The sequence below is a fragment of the Echinops telfairi genome, unplaced genomic scaffold (assembly GCF_000313985.2).
Source record: "Echinops telfairi isolate 266 unplaced genomic scaffold, ASM31398v2 ScPeMD7_22;HRSCAF=79, whole genome shotgun sequence".
In the NCBI taxonomy this organism is placed as follows: Eukaryota; Metazoa; Chordata; class Mammalia; order Afrosoricida; family Tenrecidae; genus Echinops; species Echinops telfairi.
In genome coordinates, this window is record NW_022103919.1 from 6,345,688 (window position 1) to 6,360,889 (window position 15,202).

The following is a 15,202-nucleotide window of genomic DNA, read 5'->3' on the forward strand; positions in this document are numbered from 1 at the left end:
ATTCAGTGATAGTAAGGAGTGATTCTCAACGTATGGAAACATTTTGGCATTGTGTTTGTGGTTTATGCCTTAAGAGAGCATGAAACTCTGTGGATGAGCTGATGGGGTGACCCTAATGCAAGAGACGAGCAGTGAAGGAGGGCCATAGAGCCAGCCAGCGGTAGACGCTGGTAAACGCCGAGGCAGGATGATAGGGGTTCGTTTAACAATTCTGTCTACTTGTACATCCTTAAAGTTTCCATAATTGTTCACAACGGGTGCACAGGATCTTCAAACCCACGTATGGGAATATAGTAGCTATCAATTCATACTCATTGCAGTGAAGTAGGAGCTACTTTGGGTCATGTTTACAGTTTATCAAATCACATTTTAAAACTAAGGTTGATTCATAGGACACTGCTTTTGTGTAGGGCAAACATGTCCCTATATTGGCCGATTTCATATATTTCAGCTTATTACCCCTGAGATTCATCTGAAAAGTCTGACACTCTGTTTCTACGTGCCTGGGTTAGTTGTCGTGTCCAGTCAAAGGCCATTTCCTCATTACCCAAGCTTACACTCTTATGATCGGAAGCCAGGTTTGTCAGAGCCGTTGCTCGTCATTAAATGGTTGTAATACACTCTTTTTGTGCAGAAAGACAAGAAGGAAAGAAAGAGCCCTGTGACGCACCCGGGCAAGAACACTGGAGGGGGGAGGAGTAGCAAGTCCCTGCCCTCCAGCACACAGGAGCCTGATGTGTTCAAGGCACACACACACACACACACACACACACACACACACACACACACGCCATCGAGCCGGTACACAGCAGGACAGGCCGCCCTCTGAAGTCTGACTGGACCGCTGTGTGACGAACAGGTGGTAGTGCTCGCAGAAACCAGCCCGTCCAAGCCAGCGCTTCTCAACCTGGGGCTCGAACGCCCCTTTCACAGGGGTCACCTGATTCATCACAGTAGCAAAATGACAGTGATGAAGTAGCAACGAGAATAATGTTACGGTTGGGGGGTCACACCACATGAGGAACTAACTGTATGAAAGGGTGGCAGTATGAGGCAGGTTGAGAACCACTGGTCCAAGCAAAGGCGAGAGTAGCCTGGACTAGGTGGTGGCTGCGTGCCTGCCCGTGGTGGGTACATCGGGGGGTGGATAAGTAACCCACTGGAGGAGTGCCTTTTGAGAGAACTCGGTGAAAAGGGCAGCAGACAGTGAACAGCAGCTCTCTGTTGAGTGAGTGTGTACTTAAAGTGTGCTCCGTTTAACGCACTCACCTCTTCAAGCTCGGGTTTGTTCTCCCCTTTTCGCAGGAAAAGCCCCTGCACACAGTAAGCCGTTGCTAAAACCGTGTCGTAGCCTACATTATCATCCGAGGCAGTGTCACCGTTAAGGACTGTTAATGGCTCCTCAAGCCTAGCCCTGGTCTGTCTTAAAGAGCCTGTTTCCCAACAAAAATTCCTGTTTATCTGCTGCCTGGTGCCGCTCTGAGTCGGGCTGTGTCCCTAAGCGAACAGCATCCTCTGAGCATGACATCTGCAAATTTGGGCAGAATTCTGCCTTGGTTATCGTTTCCGCAGCCCTGGGAAAGTCCTTAGGAAATAAAGTGCGCAAACTGGGAGAAAAGACTGAAGCCCTCGCCATCGGTTGCTGATGAGTTCAGTCACACGCTACAGGAATCAGAAGTGTTGGTGCCTATCCGTGTTTTCAGACGGTTCATTCTGGAAAACTCTTGAGTTTTTCTGCCCCTGGCAACATGTTGTGCGGAGATTGAAGGCAGCGGAGCAGATACACATCTGAAGCATTCAGCTCCATGCTCTCAGAACTCCGGTACTTCCTTGAGGAAGTCCCTGTCCAGGGCCCAGCTGCTTTTGTGGCGATCAGAACTTCACCCCCGAGCTGCTGCTCAGAGTTCCCCTGCCGTTCCCATGTGTACCAGATGTGAGCCCCTCCTGCCATTTTCCAGTGGCCTCTCATGCGCTGTGCTTCCTGCCTCTCTTGTTTTTGTTTTGCAGCAGTCGCCCTCTTCCAGCAGTAGTGTGTTTGGGTCTGGAAACACTGGAAGAGGGGGAGGTTTCTTCAGCGGCCTGGGAGGGAAACCCAGCCAGGATGCAGCCAACAAAAACCCATTCAGCTCGGCCGGTGGGGGCTTTGGATCTACAGCCACCTCAAGTAAGTGGGGGGATTTTCCAGCCCCTCAATTTCCATTGTCTTCCTCCTGGTGTCCCCGACAGCGTCAGTAGCAAACAGAGAGGAAAGACCTGGAATGCCCATTCAAAGATTGGCCCCCAAAACAATGCAGCTTGCTTGGGCGGCTACTTGTTTTCTTGTTTAACAAGCTGCCCTATAATAACACTCAGGCTGCAGGGAGAGGATCCGTGTATCGACTTACCCAAGGCCCCTGCGCGCTCGGGTTTGAAATGATTTGAGGTGAATGCAGCAGATGAGCATCAATGAGCAGCAGCAGAGCCAGCATGGAGGAGGAGCATCTGGATTTCCCTCTGGTGTGGTACCTCCCCCACCCAGTGGTGAAGCTTTCATCATCTTCGTTTCCATTTCTGTTTCATTTGAACTGCTGCCAACCACAAAGTCAGCTGTTCAAGCCCACCAGCCGCTCCTGGGGAGAGACGAGACTGCTCCGTTAAGATTTTACAAAGCCTCAGAATTGACTGTGGCTGTGGGTTTGGTTTTGGTTTTTGATAGTGTGGTTTGTTGGCACCTTCTTCTCTGGCTAATTTTTAAAATTCTGTTGATGATTTATGAAAGAAGCTTGTTTAACCCTTTGGAAAGTATCCTTTTGCCGATGGCGCTGAGGTGGGACGTTAGGAACCTTTCACTGTCATTCTAGCATCTCCCTTAATGTGCAAAACCCAAAAAGACCAAATCCCTTGCCAGCAAGTCGAGTCTGATTCCTAGAGACCCTGTAGGACAAGTAGAACTGTCCGTCGGGTTTCCAAGACTGTCATCCCTACAGAGTCAGCCTTCCCACACCATCTCCCAAGGAAGCAGCCGAGCACTTGACCACTGTGTCGCCAGGGCTCCTTATCTGCAGCAGAGGGTCTGAGTCATAGATGCAGAGCGATTGCACTGCAAACCACACTGATTATTCCCCTCCGAGTAAGGCCCACGGAGTTGAAAGCACTGCTTTCTGTCGCTACCCTCCCTCTGACTTCACAGATGCCACTGTCTGCTCTGGTACTACGGAAGGGACGATGACTTGTCAAGAGACACGTTCCTCTTAGCTCGTGAAGTTTTATCATCAGAAATTGTTGTTGTTCGGCTTTCCGCCTGCCAGGAAGCATTTAGAATCCCAGAATGATGAAGAGAATCTTAGAAATCGAATCCAGTCCTTTTCAAGAGCTTTATGCAAATGAACTGTTGGGCCAAACCCCGACTGGCAAAACAGGTGAAGCAGACTGATTCTGAAGCACTGAGATGCTGCCCATGGCTAATGCCCCTGTCCTTGCCCCGGCCTTCACCACGGAACCTGAGTGCCTCTGCAGCACGCCCCCGGGAAAGAAACACCCCCAAATGGTTGCGTGGGGATTTTCTTTTTTTAACCACAAACCAGAAATTAGCAAATCAAGCTCTACACTGAATCATACATAACATGCGAAACATCCTTTCTCACACAGAGTAGGCACTTGATACTTTGTAGGCTAGTTGGTTAGAAAATTTGAGTGTATTCCACAGATACTGTTTATGAGATTGTGTTACTACCCAAAATTTTAAACATAGGTATGTCGTACCTATCCCTATAAAAGGGTCTTTAATTCTGGCTGAGTCATGACTAATACCATGACTTAACTCTTGAAGAATTGCTTTCTCTTAATCATGGGTTGGTGGAGCTAGCTTGCATCTGCTTAGGAAAACCTGCTGTGAACATCTTGCCCCACCTCTGATCTGTGGCATCACACTGGTAACCTGCAGTCAGCTGTGGTAAGAGCATTTCTACCAAGGAAAACATAAATGCTATACATCAGCTCTTCCTCCTCCCTCTCTACCCACTGTCCTTGCCTGTTAAATGTTGGCTACCTCACTATTGCTTCCATGTCCTAATTCTGGCTTAAAAGAAAGACATTTGAATCTTTTCATGAACTCTTTTGAAGGCCCTCATATAGTCTGACAGATTTACATGACTTGTACCCAAAAACTTTTCATTCATGTTGATTTCTAGTAGTTCAATAAAACCCACTGCCATCAAGTTGGTTCTGCCTCACAGCCGCCCTGTGGGTCTGAAACTGGGGCTCTTGCCGGAACTCGGAAGCCTCCTCATTCGCTCAGGGATAGGCTCATGGGTTTCTGACTGCTGGCCTTGTGGTCAGCACCGTGATGCTTAACTCACTGTGCACCAGGGCTCCTTGTTTTAGTAGGAAGTTTCCCCTTTTCCTTTAATTCTGGATCAGATTCCGTTAAGTGCTTGAAGGAGTGGCCTATCTGGAAGGTCAACAGCTTAAATGAACCGCTTAAAAAGTGGAAATCTGGAAGGAAGTCTTGGCTGGCCTGTTTTATGCGGGGCTTCGAAAAGTTCCCAGGAAAAGTCCATTCTCTGTCATTCCGGTTTTTCCATGTGTTTTTGAAGCACCGTGTTCCTTGCCCTCGGAAGCCATCAGCAAGAGCCCGGTGACAGCACGGCTGCAGACCTTGGCGCTGTTCTCCTGGTTTGAGCTCGCTCTCTTTGTTTCCCTGCTCTGACAAGCATTGAGGGGAGGGAACCAACAAAAGCAAACCTTATTAATCCGAAGAAACCAAGTCTTCTGTCGCTGGATGGGCCAATGCCGCTATGGGCACAGACGCGTTTCGAAACAGGAGATTCCATCATGCCTACACAGTGCTGTAGACTCAGTGCCGTCGAGTCCGTTCTGGCTCGTGGCGACCCTGTAGGACACAGGAGGGCTGCCCCTGTGGGCTCCCAAGACAACAGCTTTTTAAGAGAAACTTCATCTTTCCCCTGGGCAGCGACGGGTGGTTTCTAACTGCTGACCTTCTGGTTAGCAGCCCAGCTTGTAACCACTACACCACCAGGACTCCTGATGCATACATAATGTCTCCACTGCCTCTTGGTTCGGTGTCTATAGAATCATGTCAGAAAATCCTGGGCCTGGGGCCAAAATGGTTAAAAACTTGTCATCAAGATGCACGAGAGTCAGAGTGAGTTTCTGGAGCCTGGCTCCCTTGCACCCTAGACTCTTTGGTTACCCCTTTCTCCCCAGACACCCAGCTGAGGGTGTATTTTTTTCTTTTTCTAAGGAGTAAGGACTTTAGCCTGCTGTGGGTCTCCCTCACACATATTCTTCATCTCTCCAGATACCTCTAACCTGTTCGGAAATAGTGGGGCCAAGACATTTGGAGGATTTGCCAGCTCATCATTTGGAGAGCAGAAACCAGCGGGCACATTCAGCTCTGGAGGAGGAAGTGTGGCTTCCCAAGGCTTCGGATTTTCTACTCCAAATAAAACAGGTATCCTGTGTGTGCCACTTAAGGTTACCTTGACATTGCCTGGTTCAGAGAGAGCCAGGAGCTGATAGCTCCAGGGTGGTTATCTCAGAAGGCAGGTGGGGTAGTTGAAGTCCTTTTCTCCACCAATTCACTTTTTAAAATTATTATTATTTATTGAGCATCTACTATGTTTCTGACACGGCTCGGGGCCCTTACCTAGCATAGGCAAGGCAGTGGATGTTTAATTCTTAAGTCTGTTATTTTTCCCTCTCTTCCCCCAAATCACTTTTCATCCCAGTGTATTACTTTTAAATCATAAATTTATAAACTTGAGTATTTTGTAATCATGCATTGCATTTGTAATTTAAACTTTAAAAGCATACATACACATTCAGAGGAGAAAACATACACTAGACTCTTTATCTCCTTATGGGGGGGAGGGGGGGGGTGCGTCTGCAGCCCTGACCCTGCTGTACGGACCACCAGGTGCACAGAGTGTTCAGAAGGGAGTGAGGAGCAGACTGTGTGCTTAGAACGCAATTCTTAAATGCAAACTCCCCGTGTACCCACAGGCACAGCGCCTCTCCCTGTCCATGCGGTTGTACACACTCCACGTGTGTAGGTGGCTCGGGCTTCAGGTGGGGGGACTGGAATGGCCGGATTTTAGAGCCTAAATTGCACGTGTTTGCAAAAGCTCTGCACTTTAATTCATACCTGTCAGTTGGGTAGGCTAGCCCCTTTGTCAGTTTTTTAGACTCCTTTCCTAGAATTCCTAAGGCCTGAGAAGTGGGCTCTGCAGCCTCGTGTTTAGACCACCCCGGGACCCGGGGGATGAGATAAAAATGATAACGGCCACAGAGCTTTGGCCGTATGTCCTAATAAGGCAAATTTGCACCTGTGACTGAAACTTTTTTGTTCAATAATAATCATCAGGACTTTACTATTATTATTTAAGAATCCGATACTGTTTTCTTTGATGCTTGTGATTGTCCTCATATGTGGTTCCTTGTCCTGGGGTCAAGTTCCAATTGATTTGAAAATTTGACCCCTGTATTTTTCCTTTTTCTGTCTTAAAGAGAAAGTACTCTCCCACTTTGTAGACTGCCTTTCCACTTTGATCGTGACCCGTGGAACCACCTAGGTCTCGCACTCTAGCAGAGAAAGCGCCTTTGAGAGACCTGAGAGGAACAACTAGTAGCCCACCATGTGCAAGTGCGGGTGGGAGGAGCCCCGAAGCCCCCACGTGTCTGTGACGGAGTCTGCCGTGGAGGGTGGCGCCCCGGGGAGCCCCTTGCACAGAAGGAGAGGCAGCGTTGCCCTTGCCAGGCTGCCCCTACAGTGTCGGGCGTCAGGGTCACCGTCGCCGGCCTGAAGGATGATTTTCAGGTTGATAGTTTGGATGAGTCTTTGAAAAAAAAAACCCCAAAATGTTCGTCTTCCCATCAATGTAATTGCCTCAGAAAGTGATACTGGTGGAAAGGAAAGAATAGGGGATGTCCCTGTCGCAGGAGCCAGCAGAGTGACAGGTTTCGTAGAAGTGGAGGGAGGGTGGCGGCGCAGCGGCTTGAGAACCATGTGGCATATGCTGCTCTCCAGCATGTATCTGTGGCTCTGAAGTAAAAGTGAAAAATGTAAAGGATATTTTTCGGATCATGGTGATTTCATTTGTTTGTAAAAATATATTTATGGCTCTCAGATAATCTTTCAGTTGTTGAGAGAGAATTGGCTCTTCCATCTCAGAAATTTGCCGGCCCCTGGTTTAGTGACATTCCCAGCAGTGTCCCTTACCAGCTGGTTACATTCAGGCACATCCGTTTTCCCAGCCGCAGTTTGCTCACCTGTGAAGTAGGCTAAAATGAACTGCAATGAAGCACCTGGCCCAGAGCCGGCCGCCCCTCCGTGAAGTGGCAGCTGTATTATTGCTGACGGCTATTAAGTTCTTGTTTCTGGTGGGGAAGAGGATTGTGAAAATATGGGACCTCATAAAACCCAGTCCCCTGCGCGTCAGGAGGAAGGTGTCCACCTCCCTCATTGAGCCAAAAAGACCACTGGCAGCCATCGCATTGGGCTGTGGGCCAGGTGGCTCATTGTTTGGGGGCATTTTCCCTGTCGGCGCTTGATGAAGCTCCCGTGCTCCGCTGTCCGGTTTACCGTGTTTCATTGTCACGTCTCAGTTTTCACTCGCCTCCCACCAAGAAGTCTAAACAATGTGGCGTCGAAGGCACTGATAAAGTGCTGTTTGTTGAAGAAGGCAGTGTAACGAAAGCTGTGATCGGTTGTAAATAATTCAAGCGCAAGGTTTTTTTTTTTCCAGTCTGTTATATTTGTAACCCAGCAGTTTCCATTATCATGGCTTGGAATTTCACTCATGGTTTGAAAAGCAGGATGCTACCCCAACACGAGCTTAGCAAAAGTTCTTTCTCGGTTTTGCTACCCTCTCAGTGGTAAATAAACAAATAATTGGATCTCAAAATAACAGTGAGCAAGCGCATGTAGCTGCTAGCTGTTCGGATGCAGTATGAGATCCTGCCTGGCACCAGTAGCGGAAGCTTGTGTCCAGTAAAATAGCCCAACTCGTCAGATTGGCTTCTGAAAAAAGCTTCTCAGCCCCCTGGTGGTTCCTAGACCCCCCCCCCATTACTCACTTTAGCAGCTAGTTCATCGACCAGTACTCATTGTAAGCAGTTCTCGACTTCCTGGAAAAAGGCCAATCCCCTCCAGAGCTGCACGTCTGGTATTGCTCTGTCCACTGGTCAGCAGGCACTCGAGCGCCCGTGTGACAAACACCTTTGGATGGCTTAAGCACTGGTAGCTTGGAGAAGCAGAAAGGATAGGGAAGAGGGGGTGGGCATTCATCTTCTCAACCTGCCAGGCATCCCCCCGCCTGAGGAGACTGCTGCCTGGCACAGCGTGGCTCTGTCCTGTGTGACCACCTGTTGGGAGCCTGCAAAAAATGGCCCCCACCCTGCCACCATCCCCGTCCTTGGTCTATTCTGTGGGTTCTGCTGCAAACTTCCTCCAATGAAGGAATTTTGGTTTGTGCTTTTTAGGGAGGAGTCATTCCTGACTGCAGAAAGAAAGCGGTTTCTCTCTTTTTTAATTCATTTATTCTCGTGTGCAAAGAGAGAGGGGCTGGGAGCCATGTGAGGGCCCTTGGGCTTTAAATAAGTAAAGGCCCTGGCTGAGCACTGGAGCCCGAGACTCAGCAGCTTGGCTGTCACCAAGCAGAGTCTCTCTGCACAAGGGGCTTGCAAGCCTCTGCCGCTTAAATAATTTGGCTTCCCACGGAACTAGATCCCTTGCCAGTACATGTTGATGAGGAATACAGTCTTTTGACAGCTGGGCAGGGATTGGAGCTCTCCACGAGGAAGCGCAAAATGGCTCAAAGCAGAGAAAGGGCCAGCCAAGTCCCGGGTTGCACCTTGGTGGTCGTCTGGTCTCCAGTGACCACTCAGGGGTTGGTGGCATCCAGCTAGCGTGCCTGCAGAAGGGCCTGGGGGTCTCTGGGTCAAACACGGGGTCAGACTAGAATTCCCAGCACGCCTCGCCCTCTGTTGGAAGGGGGAGGGGTGGTATGGTTTGGTGAGTTTCGGTAAGGTTTGTTTGCTGATAGAAAGGTGTTGCCCTATGTTATGGTTATTTGCATTTGAGTTTCTAACATCATGTTTCCCCCCCTTTTTTCCCTCTTTTGATTTGGTTTCCTACCACTTAATGCCTTCACTTCCCGTCTCTTTTCTTTCTCCCTGCTCCTCTTTGTCGCCTCTGTTTTGCTCAGGTGGCTTCGGTGCTGCTCCAGTGTTTGGCAGCCCTCCTACTTTTGGGGGATCCCCTGGGTTTGGAGGGGTGCCAGCATTCGGTTCAGCCCCAGCCTTTACAAGCCCTCTGGGCTCGACGGGAGGCAAAGTGTTCGGAGAAGGTACTGCGGCCGCCAGCGCTGGTGGATTCGGGTAAGCCCCCCGGGGGGGACCTGGGGATGCCAACTGCTTATGTCAGCCAAAAGAGCGGGGCCCACTGTTCTTGTTTTGGAAAGAAGGTTCTTTATGTTCTCCCCACCTCCTGGCTGTGAGCTGACACCCGACCCCCAAATCAGTTAGCAGCTTGCCACAGGTTCCGGACCCTCCTGTTGTCACACCTGGCTCTGCTGACCTCAGCAGTGTTGCTCTCCCCTGATGGCCACAGAGCCCCATGCTCCTGGTAGAACTGGTTACATGGGTGTAAATCGTCTTGCTTTGGCTATCTTGTGAGAACGAAGTCCTGATAGCACAGTGGTTGGCGGCCACCCACAAGGTCCTGAGTTTGAAGGCGCCATCCTCTCTGAGAGAGAAAGTTGAGGCTGCCTGCGTCCGTAAAGGTGAAACCGTGGGAAAGCCTGTGGGTGGTTCTGCCCTGAGAGCAGAAGTGGGACCAAGGAGACAGGAGTGGGGGGTTGGTTGTGCCCTGTGCGGTCACCCCTGTGAGGGGGTTCTGAATGAGTCGTTCTCACCTGTTTGCTTTCCCATGACTCACGGTCCTTAGAAGCCAGCAAACAACTAGCTATGGAGGTCAGTCAGCCCACTGTCTCATGAGCCCCCAGCCCGCACCCCCCTCCCCTCCACCACCAGCTCTCACTGCTGTCCCTTCAGCTGTGCACACATCCGTCCCTGAAACACTCACCCCGGCATTTGTCGTCAAGTCCCCGGAGCTTCTGTCTGGTTGCCCAAAAAAACCCCGATGAGAACATGGCCTCTGTCCAGACCAACGTTCCAGTAAGACTGATGTGATGGTGACTACAAACCGCCTCTCATACGAGGGAGGTACTAATACCTGAAAGTGACTGGTAGCCCTCTCGCCGCTGGAACTGGCCTTAGGAAGGGGAAGGCGGCAAAGCTGGGGAGCGGGAGGATTTTCTTTGAGGGACTTGGAAAGGTTCCTGAGATGCGTTTGGCCAGGCGATGGCATCTTTATCTTGAAAATAGAGTGGAGCGTGTTCTGTAAATAACCAAGGTGGGGTCTGCCCCCTGTGGCCTCACTCACTGAGCTGTCCGTGAACAAAGCCTGCACTGAACTTCCGAGACGAGAAGACCCACGGGCCTGCCCAGAGAGTCTGCGTGAAAACCGATAGGACGCTGCCATCCCTCTTCTCCGCATGCGCGGGAGAAACAACGGGCTCTGAAAGGGCAGGTCCTTGACCCCAACGTCCAGGTCATGTACTGGACCCCTTTTCATGAGTGGGTGCAGGCCCCCTCACCTTCTGCTGACTCGCTCCTGCCCCCTTGGCAAAGGAGGGGAGGTACTCTCGTCCAGGGCCGTTGGTGAAGAAGGGGGGATTTGTTCTAACCTCTTTTGGGGGTCCTTTTTTGTTTTTTAATTTAAAAAAATATTTCAGATAGCATTCACATGTCATAAAATTCATCCTTTTAAAATGTACGATGTGGTTTTTAGTGTATTCATAGACTTGCACGGTCTGGTTCCAGATTTTCAGTACTCCAGAAGAGCCCTGCACCACTAGCAGCCAGTCCTGCCCGGGGCCACACCAACACCCTGACCGCTGCCTCAGACCCATTATCCTCCATTAGTTGCTAACCGGAAGGCTAGCAGTTCAGGCCCACACAGCCACTCCACAGGAGCAAGACAGTCTGCTCCCGTAAAGAAGACCAGACTCCACGCCCAGCCAGCCAATTCCAATTCAGAGCAGCCCTACAGCACCCAGTTAGAATCTCCTGCTTCGCCCCCAGAGGGCTGCTCAGGCTGCGATCTCTGGACGCTGACTTCCACACCTTTCTTTTGCTGAGCAGCTAGCAGGTTTGAACCACCAGCCCTATCTAGTAGCTGCGTGCTTTAACCAGTGCACCACCGGGACTCCCCTAAAGATTACAGCCAAGAAAACCTCGTGAGGCTGTTGGTCCTCTTGTCACATGGCGTCTGTGAGTCCTAATCAACTCGATGACACCTAACCACCCCCACCCACCGTGGTGCTACTGCAGACGGACCACGTGAAGACGGCAGGGAGGGGCGCTCATGTGCTGCTGCCTGGCTCTCAGGAAAGGCCCAGCGAGGAGAGTTGAGTAAAGCTTCTGAAGCAGACCTGGGAGACACGGAACTGGTGTCCTTGGCCGGCCTGCTGGCCGGCTGAGCCCTGATTCCCTCCGAGCTTGCCTTGCACACGCTGCCATGCACTTGGCGAAGGTTGGGGGTGACTGGGCTCCTGGGGTTTTATTTAGTGGCGAGAAACCAGTTCTTTTCTGTGCTCGGAGGAAAGTCTCGTCTGTGAGTCCGTTTGGCTCTCCCATATGCATCCTGGCTGCCTAGCTGGTTGGTTCCCTTTTATAGACCAGGACGGACTAGTACCTGTTCCGGAAGGAGACCTCTCGAAGAGCGAGTTGTCAAGAGGTTGTTCCTGACCCAAGCAAGCCGTGTGAGCAGTCTGCCCGTGGTGGTGTCTGCCCCGTCCACAGCAGCACTGAAGAGAAGGGAGGGAGGGGGAGAGTGACAAAGATAGAACGATGGTGCGGGCAGCAGCCTTGTTGGAGACAGGGAGCGCCAGAAGATGGATGCCGCCTCATTCCCAGATGGCCTGACGTTTGTTCCTAGGCAGCAGGCGGTACTCGACCGGGGCACTGGTTGGGGCCCATGTCGTCTTCTATTTTTCTTCCCCAAACTGAGGGTACATCTCTGCCCTGTGCAGTGCTCTGTTCTTTCCGTGCGACTGCCTGCTTCAATTGAAGCCAGTCCCCTGTGATCACGTCTGCCCAGCCACCTGCGTTACAACAGTGGCCTGAGGCCTTCTCGTGGTCAGCGACAGAGCAGCCCCTCACCACAGCCCCCTGTCTTACTGGAACCCAGGTTTGGCAGCAGCAGCAACACCACGTCCTTCGGCACCCTGGCGAGTCAGAATGCGCCCACGTTCGGATCGCTGTCCCAGCAGACGTCTGGCTTCGGGACGCAGAGCTCTGGCTTCTCTGGCTTTGGATCTGGTGGAGGAGGAGGTAGGCAGCCATTCCTCCCTCACAGGCACCACCCACCTTTCCCGCGCTGGCACTGAATACAGGGAGGCCTTTTCTTCCAAAGAAATGAGGTTCTTTGTTGTAAGCTTTGGAGTTGTTGTTTTGGTGTTGTTTTTAAAAGTTGAGAGCCATTTAAAAATGAAATATTCTTTTTAGGTTTTAATTAGACTTGTAACATTGTACCGGTTGTTAGCAAATAAAGAGTATGACTGGCTGGATTAAATCTTCCCTCACGATTTAAGAACCAAAATACCGCAGTCTTACTGAACTGGGGTCCAAACTCCATGCCAGCGGCCCCAAAAAGGTGGCATCTGGAGACTCCCAGACTGCCTTTGCATCTGGCTCTGTATCACCCCAGCAAACGTGTGGGAAACCGTCAGGCAGCATCCTTTAACAAAGGAGGAAGCAAACAGCCTCGAGGCGCAGGGTCTTGAGCGGCCTCAGGGAGAAAAAGAGGAGAGCTCCCGAGTGCTACCTACACACATGGACTCTGTGCCACAGGCTGCCCTCTGCCGCCCTGCCCAGCAGCGCAGCAGGGCAGAGCCCCTAAAATACCCAAATGGCATGCCTTCCACTCCAAGCGCTTTCCCCTGATGGGGCTGGTCGCCTCTGGAGGAAAGAGCCACTTCTTCCGGTCCCTTCTGCGCATCCAGCCGGCGGGGTGCAGAAGTGGGGGACTTTCCATAGGAAATGAGGCGGGGGCAGGGCACTTGGCCCAGGGCCCGCACCTGTGTCTCGAGTGTTAGATCTGCCCTGAGCTGGTCCTCTTCGTCTGTTGTTGTTGTTGACCTTCGTTTTGTTTTGCAGGGTTCAGCTTTGGATCGTCTAACTCGTAAGTGCTGTCCCCGGCTTTGAGCCTGGCTTGCATTTAAATAAGGATGGGAAGTGTGGTATGTGCAAAGACAGCGAGTGAGGTTCTCCTGCCTGGTGCCTGTGTGCAGCAGTGTCCACTGGGGAGACTCTTCTTCAACTAAGGCTTGTCCTGGGAAGCCTGGGCTTTCGGTGGCACGGTTGGGGTTCTGACTGCGGTGGGTGTGGACTGGCTAGCCTCGTAAAGAAGCCAGACAGGAGGGAGGGCAGCCACGTCCTTGTCCAGGACAGTAGAGGAGAATGTGCCTTCCCGAGGGAGGGCCTGAGAGAGGCTGCCCTGCCTGTCCTCATGAGTCTCCAAGGCTTTCTGCCGAGCACACGCCTCTAGGCCATTGCCAAGCCTTCTTTTTGGACGCTTCTCACAGGATGCTTCTGGGTAGAACTGCAGCAGCATTAAGCACAGAGTGTGAACCTTGAGCACGACAGTTGCATAAGCTCCAGAGCCCTGCCTTCCTCAGTAAGAAGCCTCCGTTGACCCCGCCCCTCTCCCCGGTGCTTCCTTGCAGGTCTGGCCAAGGCTTTGGTGGATGGAGAAGCTGAGTGGGCGTGGGCGTCGTCAGCGTCCCATTGCGTTCCGGTCACTGACTGACTGCGTTCTCAGCTCCTTCCCACAGAAATCCTGAAGCAGACTTCTCAAATGGACCTGCCATGCGGAAGCGCACGCGCTTTTACACACACACCCAGAAAGAAACAACAGAAACCAAAAAAACGATTGCTTGTCTGCTTTGTTCTGGGTTTCGGTTTTGTTTGCCCGTTTGTTGAGCTGTTCTGTCTGCTGTGATACAGAAGCTATGTGGGGTTAGGATTACAGCCACTGCAAAAGGTACTCCCTTGTCTGTGGCTCTGAGAAACCCCACAGCCGTCTTTATCAGCCAGCAACGTATGGCACCACAGTAACCAGCATAGCATTCCAAGACAGGGCTTCTGCCGGGGAGCTGAATGCTGGAGGGCCATCTTCCTGAGATAACAGCTCCGTGTCTCCTCAGCATGTCCTTAGTTGTCGTGCGTCAGGGCCCTGACATGCTGGCCCTTTTGACCGGGCGGAGGCACCCGAACTCCCGTTGCAGCGGCGTCAGTTGAGTTTCAGGGGCAGGTCCTGGTAGCTGTGAGGCAGCCACGAAAGGAGGCCAGGAGGAGGGTGGCCGGCGCCTTGCCTCAGAGAGACTCCACGACTGAGCTCTGACCAACGGTATGCTGCCTCTGAAGGCCCCTGTTGACCTCTGTGTGACTCTTGGGCACTGTGTGTCCCACAGCTCCTTCCTTCTACTCTGGAGAGGAGGTGGCCCTTATCTCCAGGATGTGATAAGTGACACTGGTGACTGTGCCAGCACTCTCTCAGCCACAGTGTGATAACCCTTGGGGCAGCCCTGCTCTTGCCAGACGAGGCTGGACTTGGACAGTGTTTGCTAGCGGAGCCGGTGGAGTGGACTGTGTCCCCCTAGAAGGCCATATCTTTTAGGAGTCGGGGTGAGACGTCCGTATCTCCCAGGCCCAGAGGGTGGCAGTACTTGGGTGGAGTCCATGGCTGGAGGGGTTGGGGTGGGGGTGGTTTGAAAGGGGCCTTTTAGAGTTTTGCATATTGGAAAGTTGTATTTTACAATGTTTTAATAAAAAAGGTTTACGTGTGATATTAATCTGTCACATGAGCCCCGTCTGACCATCTTGGTTCTGTTGGCTGGTCTGGGCAGGTAGCCCGAGTGGGCTTTGCCCTGCGCCACACGCAGCCTGGTCTGGGGCCTGAGTCCCGACTGCGCATCAGACTCGCACTCACTAGGAGCCCATTGTCCAGTGTGGACTCCCAGGCTGCAGACCGGGCATCCTGACTCAGTGGGGTGGAGATTGGAGATGGTTCCCCCAACTGCATTCCCGTGGTATCTGCCTCTCCTGGAGAGGAGGCTCCGTCCGTCCGTCCGTCCGT

At 51.8% G+C, this 15,202-nt stretch overlaps 1 protein-coding gene across 3 annotated transcripts in view; it reads left to right on the forward strand.

Annotated features, from left to right (window-relative positions):
* Nucleotides 1-14,863, forward strand: part of NUP214 (nucleoporin 214) — a 93,316-nt gene extending 78,453 nt beyond the window's left edge. For all 3 annotated transcript variants that reach the window (XM_045288498.1, XM_045288500.1, XM_045288499.1), the window contains 6 exons: nt 2,008-2,164; nt 5,300-5,452; nt 9,207-9,378; nt 12,254-12,396; nt 13,222-13,246; nt 13,791-14,863. In XM_045288498.1, coding sequence (XP_045144433.1) covers nt 2,008-2,164; nt 5,300-5,452; nt 9,207-9,378; nt 12,254-12,396; nt 13,222-13,246; nt 13,791-13,824 — 684 coding nt within the window. In that variant the 3' untranslated portion in view covers nt 13,825-14,863. The remainder of the gene's footprint in view (nt 1-2,007; nt 2,165-5,299; nt 5,453-9,206; nt 9,379-12,253; nt 12,397-13,221; nt 13,247-13,790) is intronic.
* The last annotated feature ends 339 nt before the right edge of the window (nt 14,864-15,202 follow it).